The sequence below is a fragment of the Anomaloglossus baeobatrachus genome, chromosome 4 (genome assembly GCF_048569485.1).
Source record: "Anomaloglossus baeobatrachus isolate aAnoBae1 chromosome 4, aAnoBae1.hap1, whole genome shotgun sequence".
NCBI lineage: Eukaryota > Metazoa > Chordata > Amphibia > Anura > Aromobatidae > Anomaloglossus > Anomaloglossus baeobatrachus.
Genome location: NC_134356.1, coordinates 638384284 through 638402585, shown reverse-complemented (window position 1 = coordinate 638402585; position 18302 = coordinate 638384284). Strand labels below are relative to the sequence as shown.

At 52.9% G+C, this 18302-nt stretch overlaps 1 protein-coding gene across 1 annotated transcript in view; it reads left to right on the top strand.

The window, feature by feature from the left end:
- Nucleotides 1-18056, top strand: part of FHIP2B (FHF complex subunit HOOK interacting protein 2B) — a 72350-nt gene extending 54294 nt beyond the window's left edge. Inside the window, exons 16-17 of the mRNA XM_075343053.1 lie at nt 10291-10391; nt 17514-18056. Coding sequence (XP_075199168.1) covers nt 10291-10391; nt 17514-17616 — 204 coding nt within the window. The 3' untranslated portion in view covers nt 17617-18056. The remainder of the gene's footprint in view (nt 1-10290; nt 10392-17513) is intronic.
- The last annotated feature ends 246 nt before the right edge of the window (nt 18057-18302 follow it).

Here is an 18302-nt window from a genome sequence, read left to right as displayed (position 1 = left end):
AAGTTCCATTTCCGGTATCCTAAGCGTAAATTGAGTACTTTTCTGGACCACTCTGACTTCAGAGAATCAGTCCAGAAACATCATGCTTATCCAGATAAGCGTTTCTCCAAACGTCTTAAGGATACACGTTATCCCTTTCCCCCTGACGTGGTCAAACGCTGGACCCAGTGTCCAAAGGTGGACCCCCCAATCTCCAGGCTTGCGGCTAGATCCATAGTTGCAGTGGAAGATGGGGCTTCACTTAAAGATGCCAATGACAGACAGATGGACCTTTGGTTAAAGTCTGTCTATGAAGCTATCGGCGCGTCGTTTGCTCCAGCATTCGCGGCCGTGTGGGCACTCCAAGCTATTTCAGCTGGCCTGGCACAGGTGGACTCTATCATACGTCCAGCAGTGCCGCGAGTAGCGTCCCTAACCTCGCAAATGTCTGCGTTTGCGACTTACGCTATCAACGCTGTCCTGGACTCTACGAGCCGTACCTCAATGGCGTCTGCCAACTCTGTGGTTTTGCGCAGAGCCTTGTGTTTAAAGGAATGGAAAGCAGATTCTGCTTCCAAGAAATGTTTAACCAGCTTGCCACTATCTGGAGACAGACTGTTTGGTGAGCAATTGAGCATCCTCGGTCGGTGGCAGGCTCTCCCGCTTTTGCGACATTTGGCTGCCACAGGTCAAAGACCGGTGGGTAGCAGACATTTTGTCTCACGGGTACAGGATAGAATTCAGTTCTCATCCTCCGCCTCGGTTCTTCAGAACCTCCCCACATCCCGACCGAGCAAATGCCCTTCTGCAGGCGGTGTGCTCACTAAGAGCAGAAGGAGTGGTGATCCCTGTTCCTCTGCAGGAACAAGGACAAGGTTTTTACTCCAATCTCTTCGTGGTTCCAAAAAAGGACGGCTCGTTCCGTCCTGTTCTGGACCTAAAGCTGCTCAACAAGCATGTGAACGCCAGGCGGTTCCGGATGGAATCCCTCCGCTCCGTCATTGCCTCAATGTCTCAAGGAGATTTCCTTGCATCAATAGACATCAAAGATGCTTATCTCCACGTGCCGATTGCTACAGAGCACCAACGTTTTTTACGTTTCGTGATAGGAGACGACCATCTCCAGTTCGTAGCTCTGCCATTTGGTCTAGCGACAGCCCCACGGGTTTTCACCAAGGTCATGGCGGCAGTGGTAGCAGTCTTGCATTCTCAGGGACATTCGGTGATTCCTTACTTAGACGATCTACTTGTCAAAGCACCCTCTCAAGAGGCATGCCAACACAGCCTGAATGTTGCGCTGGAGACTCTCCAGACTTTCGGGTGGATCATCAACTTTTCAAAGTCAAACCTGGCACCGACTCAATCACTAACGTATCTTGGCATGGAGTTTCATACTCTCTCAGCGATAGTGAAGCTTCCGCTGGACAAGCAGCGGTCACTACAGACAGGGGTGCAGTCTCTCCTTCAGGGTCAGTCGCACCCCTTAAGGCGCCTCATGCACTTCCTAGGGAAGATGGTGGCAGCAATGGAGGCAGTCCCGTTCGCGCAGTTTCATCTGCGCCCACTTCAATGGGACATTCTCCGCCAATGGGACGGGAAGACAACTTCCCTAGACAGGACAGTCTCCCTTTCTCAGATGACCAAGGACTCTCTGCAATGGTGGCTTCTTCCCACCTCATTATCACAGGGAAGATCATTCCTGCCCCCATCCTGGGCAGTGGTCACGACAGACGCGAGTCTGTCAGGGTGGGGAGCAGTTTTTCTCCACCACAGGGCTCAAGGGACGTGGACTCAGCAGGAGTCCACCCTTCAGATCAATGTTCTGGAAATCAGGGCAGTGTATCTTGCCCTATTAGCCTTCCAGCAGTGGCTGGAAGGAAAGCAGATCCGAATTCAGTCGGACAACTCCACAGCGGTGGCATACATCAACCACCAAGGAGGGACACGCAGTCGGCAAGCCTTCCAGGAAGTCAGGCGGATTCTGATGTGGGTGGAGGAAAGAGCATCCACCATATCCGCAGTTCACATCCCGGGCGTAGAAAACTGGGAAGCAGACTTCCTCAGTCGCCAGGGCATGGACGCAGGGGAATGGTCCCTTCACCCGGACGTGTTTCAGGAAATCTGCCGCCGCTGGGGGGTGCCGGACGTCGACCTAATGGCGTCTCGGCACAACAACAAGGTCCCGACCTTCATAGCGCGGTCTCGCGATCAAAGAGCTCTAGCGGCAGACGCCTTAGTGCAAGATTGGTCGCAGTTCCGGCTCCCTTATGTGTTTCCACCTCTGGCACTCTTGCCCAGAGTGTTACGCAAGATCAGATCCGATTGCGGCCGCGTCATACTCGTCGCCCCAGACTGGCCGAGGAGGTCGTGGTACCCGGATCTGTGGCATCTCACGGTCGGCCAACCGTGGGCACTACCAGACCGACCAGACTTACTGTCCCAAGGGCCGTTTTTCCATCGGAATTCTGCGGCCCTGAACCTGACTGTGTGGCCATTGAGTCCTGGATCCTAGCGTCTTCAGGATTATCCCAAGGGGTCGTTGCCACCATGAGACAGGCTAGGAAGCCCACGTCTGCTAAGATCTACCACAGAACGTGGAAGATATTCTTATCCTGGTGCTCTGCACAAGGAGTATCCCCCTGGCCATTCGCGTTACCTGTCTTTCTTTCCTTCCTGCAATCTGGGTTGGAAAAGGGCTTGTCGCTCGGCTCCCTTAAAGGGCAAGTCTCGGCACTATCCGTGTTTTTTCAGAAGCGTCTAGCGCGACTTTCTAAGGTGCGCACGTTCCTGCAGGGGGTGTGTCATATCGTACCTCCGTACAGGAGGCCGTTAGATCCGTGGGATCTAAACAAGGTCCTTGTTGCTCTCCAGAAGCCGCCTTTCGAGCCCCTGAGGGATGTGTCACTTTCTCGACTCTCACAGAAAGTGGCATTTCTGGTAGCGGTCACGTCTCTTCGGAGAGTGTCTGAACTAGCAGCGCTGTCATCCAAAGCTCCTTTCCTGGTGTTCCACCAGGACAAGGTAGTGCTGCGCCCCATTCAGGAGTTTCTCCCTAAGGTGGTATCCTCTTTTCACCTTAATCAGGATTTCTCCTTGCCTTCCTTTTATCCGCATGCAGTTCATCGGTATGAAAAGGATCTACATTTGTTGGATCTGGTGAGAGCACTCAGAATCTACATTTCCCGCACGGCGCCCCTGCGCCGCTCGGATGCACTCTTTGTCCTTGTCGCTGGTAAGCGCAAGGGGTCGCAGGCTTCAAAAGCCACCCTGGCTCGATGGATCAAAGAACCAATTCTTGAAGCCTACCGTTCTGCTGGGCTTCCGGTTCCATCAGGGCTGAAGGCCCATTCTACCAGAGCCGTGGGTGCGTCCTGGGCATTACGACACCAGGCTACGGCTCAACAGGTGTGCCAGGCAGCTACCTGGTCGAGTCTGCACACTTTCACCAAACATTATCAGGTGCATACCTATGCTTCGGCGGACGCCAGCCTAGGTAGAAGAGTCCTGCAGGCGGCAGTTGCCTCCCCGTAGGGGAGGGCTGTCTTTGCAGCTCTAACATGAGGTATTTCTTTACCCACCCAGGGACAGCTTTTGGACGTCCCAATCGTCTGGGTCTCCCAATGGAGCGCCGAAGAAGAAGGGAATTTTGTTACTTACCGTAAATTCCTTTTCTTCTAGCTCCTATTGGGAGACCCAGCACCCGCCCTGTTGTCCTTCGGGATTTTTGGTTGTTTTTCGGGTACACATGTTGTTCATGTTGAACGGTTTTCAGTTCTCCGACGTTACTTCGGAGTGAATTTGTTTAAACCAGTTATTGGCTTTCCTCCTTCTTGCTTTTGCACTAAAACTGGTGAGCCAGTGATCCCACTGGGGGTGTATAGCCAGAAGGGGAGGGGCCTTACACTTTTTAGTGTAATGCTTTGTGTGGCCTCCGGAGGCAGTGCTATACACCCAATCGTCTGGGTCTCCCAATAGGAGCTAGAAGAAAAGGAATTTACGGTAAGTAACAAAATTCCCTTCTTCTTTATCGTTCCTATGGGAGACCCAGACCATGGGTGTATAGCTACTGCCTCCGGAGGACACACAAAGTTACTACACTCAAAACGTGTAGCTCCTCCCTGCCAGTATATACACCCCCTGCTAGCCAGTCCTAGCCAGTTTTCATGCTTTGTGTCAGGAGGATCACACACACACATGCATCCTTTTTTGATTTTCATTTTTTCTACAGATTTGGAAGAAAAGCGGGTCCACTGGACCCCCGGCATGTCCCTTCACACCCCCCTGGCGGCGGTGCTGTTAAGGTTGATTCAGGGCAAGAGCCCTTCATGCCGCGCTCCTTCACCATCCCATGCTGGGGCTCTGGCTTGAAGTGGGAGCCAACACGGTTCTCACTGCTTTGCAGGAGACCGGCCTCCATCCGCAGCCCTTTGACAGGACCCTGCTGGACGGAGCACTGGACCCCCACCCCACCCAGGGACTGGACCCTGCGTCTCAAAGCTAAGTATAGAGACGTTATTCAGAGGGTCCTTCTGCAATGTGGGGCACTTTATTAGGGGGACAGTGTTTGACTTTGATAATGCTGCTTTTACTGTGTTTCCGGCCGGTTCCACTGTTTTTTTCTGTGTACCGCGCCGATGATGCCTGATTTTCGGCCGCATGTTTAACTCTAGGCCCCGGCTTCAGCCGCGGCCTAGTTTCGTCTCGTTCCCCTGCATGTCAGTCATGCAGGGGGACGCTGCAGCGCCGCCCAACCGCCGCTCTGCACAGGGGAGGACACTCCTTGTTGAGGAGATGATTCCCTCCCCTGTACATTTCTTAGCCCTCCGATTCCCGCTCCTGGGTTAACCCCCGCCCTCCCCCCTCACTCTAGCACCATTTTCTCAGCGTTCTTAGTACGCTGATCGGCGCTGGCTGCTCTGCAGTGCAGAGGGAGTGAATATCTGGCTGGGGGTCCAGGCTTGGAACCTGGGGGGGCACTCACAATAGCGGCCTGACAAGTCACAACCTCTGGTTGTGCACTTTTATATACTATCAGGGCATTGTGAAGGAGTTAATTCTTTATTATAGAACCTCCTCCTCAGCAGCATGTCTCACTAGGAGCAAAGCTCCAAGGCTGTACACTACATGTTCTGCATGTAGGCTCATATTGCCTGAACCGGCACAGACCCATACTGTAATGGTTCTTAGGTGGTGGTGCCTCAGCCTGGAGTCTCCCCAGGCTGAACCCCTGTCTTGTGTTTTCTAGACATTCTAGACAGAGCCCCCCACCTCTGCAGCATGTATCACAGAGCGAGGCTGCAGGCTGTTTTTTATTATCCACTGCTGGTAGTCTCGTACGGCTGTACCGAGCTCATAACCGCTGTGGCCCCTCAGCTTGGAGGCTCATGCATGGTCCCTCCAGCTGCTCCGGGTTCGGTGGCTGACCCCTGGGGGAATCTCTTTTTCCAGGGGTCGGCTGTCCCGGCATCCGCTGAGCATGCAACCCCCTTCTCAGGGCGTTTTCTGCTTGCTCAGCAAAGCTCACAGACCCCGTCCTCCCGACAGGGAGACGCAGGGTCCCCTGTCCTCCCCGTCCCGCAGCTCCGATACGAGCTGACTCACTGGACGAGGAGGATGTCTCTATCAGGGGCTCGGACGCTGCTTTACGTACTTTGATCCGTCCGTAGATGACGGGGATGCGAATGATTAGATTGCGTCCATTATACTTGTATTGGACCTCCATCCGCCTGTATCAGGGGAGTATTCCCCGCTGGCAAAAAGGCATCAGTATACCTTTAACAAGACGAGGAGTGTGTTCCTTAACCACTCCAGTTTTCAGCCCGCTGCGTCCAAGCCCGCAGCCTGTCCTGCAGATCCCACAGCGGGGTTCTGCTGCCTGTCTCCCCCCTCCCATCAGAGGTGGTCAAGGAGTGTACTCATTCGCCAAGCGTGGCCACTCCGGTGTCCAGACTTTCAGCCCGGATAGTTGTATCAGTGGCTGACGGCACCTCTATAAGGATCCCACGGTACATTAATTTTGTACTGGACCTCAATCCGCCGGAGTTACCTTATCTAGGTGAACACAACGTGTGTTCCTTAACCACTCCAGTTTTCAGGCCCCTGTGACCAGCCCAGGGTCCGCTCTGACAGTCGCTTCCCATGAAGCGTGATTCTGAGGACTGGGTTTCCCCCGTCCACCAATGGTGGTCAAGAGGTGGGCTCATTCACCTCAGGTGGCTCAGCCCGGACCGTTATGTCAGTGGCTGATGGCTCCTCAGAGGAGATGCATTCCCTCACAGGGACTCTATGCCCAAGACGGTTGCCTGAACTTCCAGACTTCAGTCTTTCCATCCTCTGCCAAGTCTGCCATGCTGGACACCGCACAGCGGTGGTTTTGGCTACTTTCCTCGCTATCGCAGGTGTGGCTTCGGCAATGGGAGGCAGATGCCTCTATAGAGGTTCCTTGCTGGGCTCCCCTTTGGTGGGACCAGTCTCTTCGGAACCAACTAGATGAAATTTAGGAAGCTCTCGGCGACGAGAGTTCTTCCTTGCCACAAACCTAAACCAGGGCAGGAATCAGTTGAGGTTTCGGTGGTTTCCGTTCCTCCTTCTGATCGTCCTCTAGCTCGGCCTTAGTTCATAGAACCAAATGGCTTGAAGCTGCGTCTTCAGAAGACCGCAGGAGATGCTACCACGGAGTCAGCTTCCTCCGAGCTATCTGGCCACGCCCACCACCTCCTTGGTCGGTGGCAGGCTCTCTCCACTTGGCGACGTATGGTTCTACCACGTCTCCGTTCAGTGGGGGCGAGTTTATATCTCCCATGGCTACAGGATGGAATTATGTCCACCCGCCAAACAGATTTTTTCTGTCAACTCCTCCCGGCTCCAAGGCCGCCGCCTTCTCACAGGCCGTGGCATTTCTTGCAGGCCAACGGAGTAATTGTTCCGGTTCCCGACTGGGAACGGTTCTGAGATTTTTGCTTAAATCTATTTCTAGTCCCCGAAGAGGGCGGTGCCTTCCGACCTGGATCTTTAGCTTTTCAAGCATGGTCAGGTGTGGCGTTTTCACATGGTTTCTCGGTCTTGTTCCGTGTGTTTTTCACCGGATCAATCAAGAACCCAAGGAGATTCCCTAGCAGCCATCGGCATCAGGGATGCCTTTCGGCAAGGGTCAATCGCAGTTTCACACCAGCGTTGACTACGTTTTGCCATCGGAGTGGTCCAATTCGTGGCTCTTCCCTTGGGGTTAGCCACGGCCCCTCGAGTATTCTCCTTGGGGCTGCTGTGATTAGGGTCCTGCACCCCTAGGGATTGGCAGTGATCGTTTGCCCTGGACGGTTTTCTTCTCTAGGTTTCATCCAGTGCAGACTCTTGGTAGAGTACTTCGCTTACTCTCGCCACTCTAATCTATTCGGGTGGCTTGTCATTCTGTCCAGGTCCACTCTGACTTCGCACCAGAGGTTTTCAGGGACGCAATTCGAGACTCTGTCGGCACTTGTGAAGCTGCTCTTAGTCGATCAGTAGTCCCTCCGCTGGCAGTCGACGTCGTTCTATCAGACACCAAATAAGGTGCTGGTCAGACGGTGGCGTCAATGGAAGCGATTCCTTGCCCAGTTTCTCCTGCGTCCTCTGAGACTGGAGGGTTTCCGCTGTACACGTGACCTCCCTCCTTCTCGGAGTGGTGGCTTCGCCACTGACCAGGGGCTCGTTGCAGTGGTGGTTTCGGCCACTCTGTCTCAGGGATGCTCCTTCCTGGCCCCGTCCCGGGTGATCCTCACCAGGGTGCTGGTCTTCCCGCCTTGGGAGCAGTATATCTCCACCGTGGAGCGCAGGGCGCTTGGACTCTGTCCGAATCAGCCCTCTGGTTCAATGTGCTGGAAATCAGAGCTGTATTTCTAGCTCTCTAAGCCTTCACCATCTGTTGGCGGCTAGGCACATTCGAGTCCAGTCGGACAACGTGACAGCGTTTTCCTACATCAACTTCCAGGGCGGGACATTCAGCCGTCTGGCAATCTTGGCGGCTCATCATTCTTCAGTGGACAAGGGACTCCTAGTCCACCATATCCGCAGCCCACATCCTAGATGTGAAAGCTGCGAGGCAGACTATTTCAGCTGTCCAACCGTGGTCCACAATCCTCAGGTTTTGCGGTAGGCACACTGGTTCATGTTTGATCCCAGCTTCGTCTCTACCTCTTGCCCAGAGTCCTGCGCAAGATCAGTTAAGGGGGCCGTCGGGTCATTCTCATTCTCCAGACTGACCCAGGCAGGCTTGGTACCCTGACCTGCTCCTTCTGTCCGTTGGGTTGCCATGGCATCTTCCGGACCGTTCAGACCTTTTCTCAAAAGGGTCCGTTTTTTCCGTCAGAATTCTGGATTCTCAGATTGACGGCGTAGCTCTTGAGTCCTGGATCTTGGCGACTTCTGGTATCCTTCCTGAAGTCATCTCCGCTATGACTCGAGCTTCAAAGTGTCCTTTGACCTTTTTAGCTTTGCCGACCCTCCTGTCTCTTTCACAGTCCGGTTTACAGCTAGGACTATCCCTCATTAAGGGACAGGTCTCGGCTCTGTCAGTATGTGCCAGCGGCGTATCGTCCGGCTGGCTCCGGTGCGCTCCTTTCAGGGCGCATCTCACATTATTCCGCCTTTCCTGCGGCCTATGGAGCCCTGGGACCTTAATCCGGTCCTCTCGGTTCCCGGAAACCCCCCTTTGCGCCTCTTAGGGAGGTTTCTTTGTTTCATCTTTCACAGAAAGTAGTCTTCTAGTGGCTATAATTTCCCGCCAGAGAATTCTGGCTGTACTCTCTCGGAGTCACCCCCTTCTTGGCCTTTTGCATCAAGACAAGGTGGTCTCCGTCCGACTCCGGACTTTTTTCCCTGAGGTGGTTACTGCTTCCACCTTATCCGGGGCAATTTTCCTGCCTTCCTTTTGTCCGGCTCCTGTTCATCACTTGAGAAAGCGTTGCATATCCTGGATCTGGTGCGGGCGCTCCGGATCTATGTGTCTTGCACCGCCGTTATTAGGCAGTGCACCTCTCTCTGGTGCTGACCGCTAGTCAGCGTAGCGGTCTCTCGGCATCTAAGCCGACCCTGGTTCGTTGGCTTAGGTCGGCCATTTCCGAGGCCCAACAAGTGTACTCAAGTGCCTTCCCCGCCGGGGATCAGAGCACATTTGATCAGACCTGTCGGTGCCTTTTGGGCTTTCAGGCTCCAGGCTACGGCTCAGTAGGTCTGTCAGACTGCAGCTCGAATTAGTCTGCATACTTTTTTCGAAGCTCTATCCAAGGCATGCTTATGCTTTGGCAGACGCGGGCTTAGGCAGACGCATCTTTCAGGCGTCTGTCGCCCATTTGTGAAGTTAGGTTTTGCCTGCTTCTCAGTTGTCTGTTTATTCCCACCCATGGACTGCTTTGGAACGTCCCATGGTCTGGGTCTCCCATAGGAACGATAAAGAAAAAGAGAATTTTGTTTACTTACCGTAAATTCTTTTTCTTATAGTTCCGTCATGGGAGACCCAGCACCCTCCCTATTGCCTGTTGGCAGGTTTCTTGTTCCGGTGTCTTCACCGGCTGTTATTGTTGTAGACAGAGGTTCCGGTTCTTCCGGTTTTTACTCTGTCTCTTCTTGTGGGTGGATGTCCTCCTTCAGCTTTTGCACTAAACTTGCTAGGACTGGCTAGCAGGGGGTGCATATACTGGGAGGGAGGAGCTACACGTTTTGAGTGTAGTAACTTTGTGTGTCCTCCGGAGGCAGTAGCTATACACCCATGGTCTGGGTCTCCCATGACGGAACTATAAGAAAAAGAATTTACGGTAAGTAAACAAAATTCTCTTTTTCTCCCAATTTTATACGTTAGTCCCCCACAGATTTTACATGTTAGTCCCCACCAGCACTGTGCCCACCTCCTATGAAGGCTTTACTAGCACAGCATTATTATAAACATGTGAGATGTAATGGTATAATAGATTATAATAATATTTATTCATTTATATAGCGCTATTAATTCCACAGCGCTTTACATACATTGGCAACACTGTCCCCATTGGGGCTCACAATCTAAATTCCCTATCAGTTTGTTTTTGGAGTGTGGGAGGAAACCGGAGAACCCAAAGGAAACCCACACAAACACGGGGAGAACATACAAACTCCTTGCAGATATTGTCCTTAGTGGGACTAGAACCCAGGACCCCAGCGCTGCAAGGCTGCAGTGCTAACCACTGAGCCACCGTGCCGCCCATTATGTGATTATTTGCTGCTCCCATGCCCTCATCGTTGGTCTCCCCCCCCCCCCCCTTTTTTCTGATTTTTTTTTTTGGATTTGTCGTTACCTTTTAGGTGGTTGCAGATCTCGCTCAGCGATCGCAGCGAGTATCTAATTTCCAGGAGATGCTGCTTCTAATCAGACGACAATTGACAGGGGAAACTCCTGCCGAGCCGTGAGTACATCTTCTCTCATAATGGAAGAGTGCAATGTTCTACATTTCCAGTAGTGACCCTTTGCCTTCGCTATGGAGGAATAACTCAATCTGTGCTGATCATAAAGTAAAATGTGTTGGTCTTAAACCCTTCAAACAAATTTCCCTAAATGTTTGATTTTTGGTAAAAATACAAGCTATTCTTTGCTCACCCTCCCGGGGTCCAGCGCTGAGTCTCCATCTCTGCTCCTGTTCACTGTTATTTGACTGCAACGGTGACGTTGACAGCGCCTGCAGGCAATTACCGAGTTCCTTCTATCTACATGGCCGCAAGCTTAGTGATTGGCTGCAGCCGTCAACAGCGCTGCAGCCAAACAACAAACACTGGGAGACTCAGCGCTGGACACCGGGATAGCAAACAGTGGACAACTTGTCTTTTTACAAAAAATTGAGCGTATAGAGAAATAATTCTGAAAGGCGACAATCCCTTTAAATATTGATCATTTTTTTCCCCCCATTACATTGAGGAGTTCTGCAACATAAAGAGAATTTTCTTTATCGTTCCTTTGGGAGACCCAGACCTTGGGTGTTTAGCTTCTGCCTCCGGAGGACACACAAAGTACTACACTTAAAAGTGTAGCTCCTCCCTCTGAGCTTATACACCCCCTGGTGAGCCAGTCCCAGCCAGTTTATCACTTTGTGTTCAGAAGGCATACATCCACACATACATTCTCATATGATTATTTCCTTTTTGGAACGAGATTGAAGAAGTGCGGGTCCACGTCTGGACCCACGGCATGTCCCTTCTCACCCCACTGTGTCGGTGGTGTTGTAAGGTTGATTCCAAGGCTGGAGCCTTACATGCCGTGCTCCTTCACCATCCCTCCTGAGCTCTGGCTTGAAGTAGGAGCCAGCGCGGTCTCCATGCCTGGCAGGAGACCGGTCTCCATCCGCAGCCCTTTAGGATCCTGCTGGACCGGAGCACTCATCCCCAGGGACCTGGCCCTGCGTCTCAGCAGCTAAGTACCTGAGACGTTTATATGTTGGGGGTCCCTGTGCTTTATTGTATGGGGAGAGTGTGCTTCCTGTATTTATTTTGGCATTTCCGGCGGGTTTTCTAGCTGTCGCCCGAGAACCGCGCCGATCGTGCCTGCGCGTCGGCCTCGCCGCTCAAATTTAGGCCCCGGCTTTGCCGGAGGCCTAGTTTCTGTTCTCTGCCCTCGCATGTCACTCATGCAGAGGGACAGGTTCGGCTCCTCCCGGCGGCCGTCCTGCACAGGGGAGGGACACTCCCCATTGCTGGGCGTGTCTCCTCCCCTGTAGGTCTCTATGGCCCTCCAGATCCCGCGCTCCTACAGGAACGCCCCAAGTCCCGCCCCCTCTCCGCTCCGGCGGCCATTTCCTCAGACAGGGTTCACTCTGCGCTGGCCTGCACTCTGCATCCCTGCTGAGGTGCTGTGCATTGGGGGTCCGGGCTTCGGGATCTGGAGGGCACACAACACCGCTGCCAGCGATCTGGTAAGCCACAACCGGTCTCTGGTTGTGGACCTCTGTATATACTCTCTGGGGGTTCATTCTCTTGTAGAAGCTGTCCCCACTCCAGCAGCATGTCTCACACGAGGAGCAAGGCTTCAAAGCTTTATACTGTATGCGCTGCATGTAAGCTCCTGCTGCTGAACCGAGCACCTATCCACATTGTGATGTCTGCTCTAACTTGGCGGTGCCACAGCCTGGAGTCTCACCCACAGTGGTCTCTCAGGCTGCTCCTGCACCTGTGGCTGAACCCCCGGCTTGGGTAGAATCCTTTTCTAGGTCTATCTCCCAGTCTTTTGCTGAGTCCATGGGACTTCTGTCCAGGATTTTTTTGAATATGCATCAGCCCCCTTCACAGGGTGCCTCTACTGCTGAGGGTCCCTTAGGATCTCTATCATCTGACCTCCGTCCACCGGAGCTCACAGAAGATTCATCATCAGGGCCCAGACCGCGTCCTCCTAAGAGGAGACGCAGGGTTTCCTCTCCCTCCTCATCCCGTGGCTCTGATTCAAGAGCTGACTCGCAGGATGAGGAGGATGCCTTTACAGGGGGCTCGGAGGCTAACTCCATGTACCCCATTGATCTGTCCGAAAGTGACTCAGATCTTAGTGACTTGATTGCTTCCATTAATTCTGTACTGGATCTCAATCCGCCAGTATCAGAGGAGCAACCCTCTCTAGCAGAAAAGCACCAGTTTACCTCGCCTAAGAGAGTAAAGAGTGTGTTCTTTAACCACTCCAGTTTTCAGGCCGCTGTGACCAAACCCAGGGCCTGTCCTGACAAACGCTTCCCAAAGCGTGGTTCTGATGACCGTTTTCCCTTTCCACCTGAGGTGGTCAAGGAGTGGGCTCATTCCCCAAAGGTAGACCCTCCGGTGTCTAGGCTCTCAACCGGACCGTTGTGTCGGTGGCTGATGGCACCTCCCTTAAGGATTCCACTGACCGTCAGATTGACCTTCTGGCCAAATCTGTGTATGAAGCGGCGGGGGCCGCGTTTTCCCCAACTTTTGCAGCAGTGTGGGCTCTCCAAGCCATCTCTGCTTCTCTAGAGGAGATGCATTCCCTCACCACGGAATCTATGCCCGAGATGGTTGCCTTAACTTCTCAAGCTTCAGCTTTTTCATCCTATGCCATGTCTGCCATGCTGGAGGCTTCTCACCACATTGCGGTGGCTTCGGCTAATTCCCTCGTTATCCGCAGGATCTTGTGGCTTCGAGAGTGGAAGGCAGATGCTTCTTCTAAGAAATACCTTGCTGGGCTCCCTTTTGCTGGGTCCTGGCTATTTGGAGAACAGCTGGATGAAATTATCAAAGAAGCTACTGGCGGGAAGAGTACTTCCATGCCACAAACCAAAACCAGGAAACCTGCCCAGGGTAGGAATCAGTCGAGGTTTTGCTCCTTTCGTTCCTCCAACTGGTCGTCCTCTAAGCCCTCCGCCTCGTCCGCTAACTCAGCTAAGGACCAGAAATCCAACTGGCGCCCAAAAGCGCATCCACAGAAGACCGCAGGAGGTGCTGCCACTAAGGCAGCCTCCTCGTGACTCTCTGCCCGCTCCGGCAACGTCCTTAGTCGGTGGCAGGCTCTCCCACTTTGGCGACGCTTGGTTTCAACATGCCTCCGATCAGTGGGTGAGAGATATCATCTCCCACGGCTACAGGATAGAATTCTCTTCCAGCCAGCCAAACAGATTTTTTTCTCTCAACTCCCCCCTGCTCCAAGGCCGCCGCCTTCTCACAGGCCGTGGCAGCCTTGCAGGCCAACGGAGTAATTGTACCAGTTCCCGCCCGGGAACGGTTCAGAGGTTTCTACTCAAATCTCTTCCTAGTTCCCAAAAAGGACGGTACCTTCCGGCCCATCCTGGATCTCAAGCTTCTCAACAAGCATGTTCAGGTGCGGCACTTTCGCATGGAGTCTCTGCGATCAGTCATTGCCTCAATGACCCAAGGGGATTTCCTGGCGTCCATCGACATCAGAGATGCCTATCTGCATGTGCCAATTGCAGTTTCACACCAGCGTTGGCTACGTTTTGCAATAGGAGAAGATCATTTCCAATTCGTGGCTCTCCCCTTCGGGTTAGCCACGGCCCCTCGGGTATTCACCAAGGTCATGGCAGCAGTGATTGCGGTTCTGCACCTCCAGGGGTTGGCAGTGATTCCTTACCTGGACGACCTTCTAGTCAAGGCTTCATCCAGCGCAGACTGTCAGCGGAGTGTCTCGCTCACTCTCGCCACTCTAGGCCAATTCGGGTGGCTTGTCAATCTTCCCAAGTCCACTCTGACTCCGACCCAGAGTCTCACGTACCTAGGGATGCAGTTCGAGACTTTGTCGGCTCTAGTGAAGTTGCCCTTAAACAAGCAGCTGTCACTCCAGCTGGCGGTGCGCTCTCTTCTGAGGCCCCGCCGTTATACTCTCAGGCGTCTGATGCAGGTGCTGGGTCAAATGGTGGCGTCCATGGAGGCTGTTCCCTTTGCCCAGTTCCATCTGCGCCCCCTGCAGCTGGACATTCTCCGCTGTTGGGACAAGCGGCCTTCCTCCTTACACAAGTTAGTGGCTCTGTCGCCACGGACCAGGAGCTCCCTTCAGTGGTGGCTTCGGCCCCTCTCCCTGTCCCAAGGGCGCTCCTTCCTGGCCCCGTCCTGGGTGATTCTCACCACGGATGCCAGTCTATCCGGCTGGGGAGCGGTGTGTCTCCACCACAGAGCGCAGGGCACTTGGACTCCGTCCGAGTCAGCCCTTTCAATCAATGTGCTGGAAACCAGAGCCGTGCTTCTAGCTCTCCTAGCTTTTCACCACCTGTTGGCGGGCAGGCACATTCGAGTCCAGTCAGACAACACGACAGCGGTTGCCTACATCAATCACCAAGGCGGGACACGCAGCCGCCTGGCAATGATGGAGGTACAACGCATCCTCCAATGGGCGGAGGACTCCAAGTCCACCATATCCGCAGTCCACATCCCAGGCGTGGAAAACTGGGAGGCAGATTAACTCAGCCGTCAAAGCGTGGACGGTGGCGAGTGGTCCCTGCACCCGGCAGTGTTTCAGTCAATCTGCCGCAAATGGGGCACTCCGGACGTGGACCTAATGGCATCCCATCACAACAACAAAGTTCCTGTTTACGTGGCTCGCTCCCACGATCCTCAGGCCTTCGCCGCGGACGCTCTGGTTCAAGACTGGTACCAGTTTCGTCTGCCTTACGTGTTTCCCCCTCTAGCTCTCTTGCCCAGAGTCCTGCGCAAGATCAGAATGGAGGGCCGTCGAGTCATCCTCATTGCACCGGACTGGCCCAGGCGACCTTGGTATCCGAACCTGCTCCACCTGTCCGCAGAGATGCCGTGGCATCTCCCGGACCGTCCAGACCTACTCTCGCAGGTCCGTTTTTCCGCCCGAATTCTGCGGCTCTCAAATTGACGGCGTGGCTCTTGAGTCCTGGATTTTGACGGCTTCTGGTATTCCTCCTGAAGTCATCTCCACTATGACTCGGGCCCGTAAGGCTTCCTCCGCTAAGATCTATCACAGGACTTGGAAAATTTTCCTGTCCTGGTGTCGCTCTACCGGCCATCCTCCTTGGCCATTCTCTTTGCCGACCGTTCTGTCTTTTCTACAGTCCGGTCTGCAGCTAGGACTGTCCCTCAACTCTCTCAAGGGACAAGTCTCAGCTCTGTCAGTTCTGTTCCAGCGGCGTCTCGCTCGGCTGGCTCAGGCCCGCACCTTCATGCAAGGCGCGTCTCACATCATTCCGCCGTATCGGCGGCCCTTGGATCTCTGGGACCTTAACTTGGTCCTCACGGTATTGCAGAAACCCCCTTTTGAGCCTCTTAGGGAGGTTTCTTTGTATCGTCTTTCTCAGAAAGTGGCCTTTCTGGTTGCCATAACTTCTCTCAGGAGAGTCTCTGATTTGGCTGCGCTCTCTTCGGAGTCACCTTTTTTAGTCTTTCATCAAGACAAGGTGGTTCTCCGTCCGACTCCGGACTTTCTTCCTAAGGTGGTCTCTCCTTTCCACCTAAACCAGGACATTACCCTACGTTCCTTCTGTCCGGCTCCTGTTCATCGCTTTGAGAAAGCGCTGCATACTCTAGATCTGGTGCGTGCTCTCCGGATCTATGTGTCTCGCACCGCTGCGCTTAGGCGGTGCATCTCTCTTTTTGTGCTAACCACAGGTCGGCGTAAGGGCCTCCCTGCTTCTAAGCCGACCTTAGCTCGTTGGATTAGATCGACCATTTCGGATTCCTACCAGTGTTCTCAGGTGCCTCCCCCGCCGGGGATCAAGGCACACTCGACTAGAGCTGTCGGTGCCTCTTGGGCTTTTAGGCACCAGGCTACGGCTCAACAAGTCTGTCAGGCTGCCACTTGGACTAGCCTGCATACCTTCTCGAAGCACTACCAAGTGCATGCTCATGCTTCGGCAGATGCGAGGTTTGGCAGACGCATCCTTCAGGCGGCTGTCACCCATTTGTGAAGTTAGGTTCTGCCTACTGCTTAGTTTTTCTGTTTATTCCCACCAAGGGACTGCTTTGGAACGTCCCACGGTCTGGGTCTCCCAAAGGAACGATAAAGAAAAAGAGAATTTTGTTTACTTACCATAAATTCTTTTTCTTATAGTTCCGTATTGGGAGACCCAGCACCCTGCCTGTTGGCAATTTCTTGTTCCGCGTGTTATCACCGGCTGTTGTTGTGGACAGAGTCTCCGGTTGTTCCGGCTCTTGCTCTGTTCTACTTGTGGGTGGCTATTCTCCTTCAGCTTTTGCACTAAACTGGCTGGAACTGGCTCACCAGGGGGTGTATAAGCTCAGAGGGAGGAGCTACACTTTTAATGTAGTACTTTGTGTGTCCTCCGGAGGCAGAAGCTAAACACCCAAGGTCTGGGTCTCCCAATACGGAACTATAAGAAAAAGAATTTACGGTAAGTAAACAAAATTCTCTTTTTCCAAACCATGCAGAACTTTTCTATAACGTGTGGACTTTTTATAGAGCCCTGCGTGGTCTCCAAGGAAATTGGACATCGCATTAAAGCGTTTGTCCACTACTAGGACACCCCCTTCTGATTCCACACGTTTCCCCCAGATAAAATAATAAAGCCTATACTCACCTCCCATACCGGCGCCGTTCCAGTGGTGCCGAGGCTCACAGTGCCGGGGTTCACATGGGGTTGTGATGTCTTGCGAGCCCAGCTTCCAATTAGAGTCGTCTTCTATCTCCCCACATTCAGACCAAACGAGTTAATCAACAGGAAGTGAGTGCTGCAGTTGCGCTCGCTTCCTGTTGATTGGTCCTGTATTCGAAGGTGGGGAGAAGGAAGTCAGTGGTGATTGGAAGCGGGGCTCACAAATATGTCGCGACATCACGGCAAGTCGCAACTTCACGTGAGCCCCGATACTGCAAGCCCGGACACCACTGGAACGTCACCGCTACGGGAGGTGAGTATAGGCTTTATTATTTTACCTGGGGGTAAACATGTGGAATCAGAAGGGGGTGTCCTAGTAGTGTACAACCCCTTTAATATACCACATAGTTAAAACGTATGGAAGGGAGGAAGAGCTCGGAGAGGGCCGGATGCTGATATCACACAGCCGTCTATGTATATGGCATAAATCTGTAGCATTTCTCCCTGCAGGTTGGGGCATGATACTCTGTGCAGAGGAGTAGTGGTCCTGGAGGAGTTCTGCAAGGAGCTGGCGGCCGCCGCCTGCGTCACCCACCAACCTCTTGGCATCTGACACTAAAGACACATGGAAAAAGCCATAAATTCAAGTGCAATATCTGGACCGTCTCCTCTGTGGGGACTCTTATGACTGAAAATATTTTTTAATCTTTTCGTGCCTTATTTCCATATATCTGGAGCTCGGAGGAGCTGAGCCTCTCCTAGTTTTATTGCAATAGTCTGACCGCTAATTGGGTCCACGGCTCTGGCTCCGCTGCCCCCTGGTGGCTGTTCCGGTGGGTGCTGCTACATCTCAGGATCATCCCGTTTGTCTTGTTGTGCTGTGTGTTGAAGTGTTTTCGGTCGGCTACTTAATAATTGCCACCCGTGAGTTTGGATATTTTGCCCTCCTTCTTGCATACAGGTACCGTGCTCTTTTAACCCTTTCCGTCCTTCCCCCGAGCACCAATTTTCTCCATGTAAATAAACGTGTTTTACGTGGACTTTCTTTCTCTAGCCGCGGTCTGACGTGTCATTATGGGGGAACAAAAAAAAAAAGTTTACTAATCCTCAATTAATCAATAATCAAGTTATCCACAACTTTGTAGTTTTTATCTATGGAGAAAAATTATGCAAAAATACCCAAATAGTTGGAATTGGTAGAAGCCGGAGCATTTTTTTTTTTTTAATATTTTTTTTTAAGAAAGATGGGCAGAGTCTTTTTTTTGCCAAAATTAAATCTACGAGAGTGAGGGAGGATTA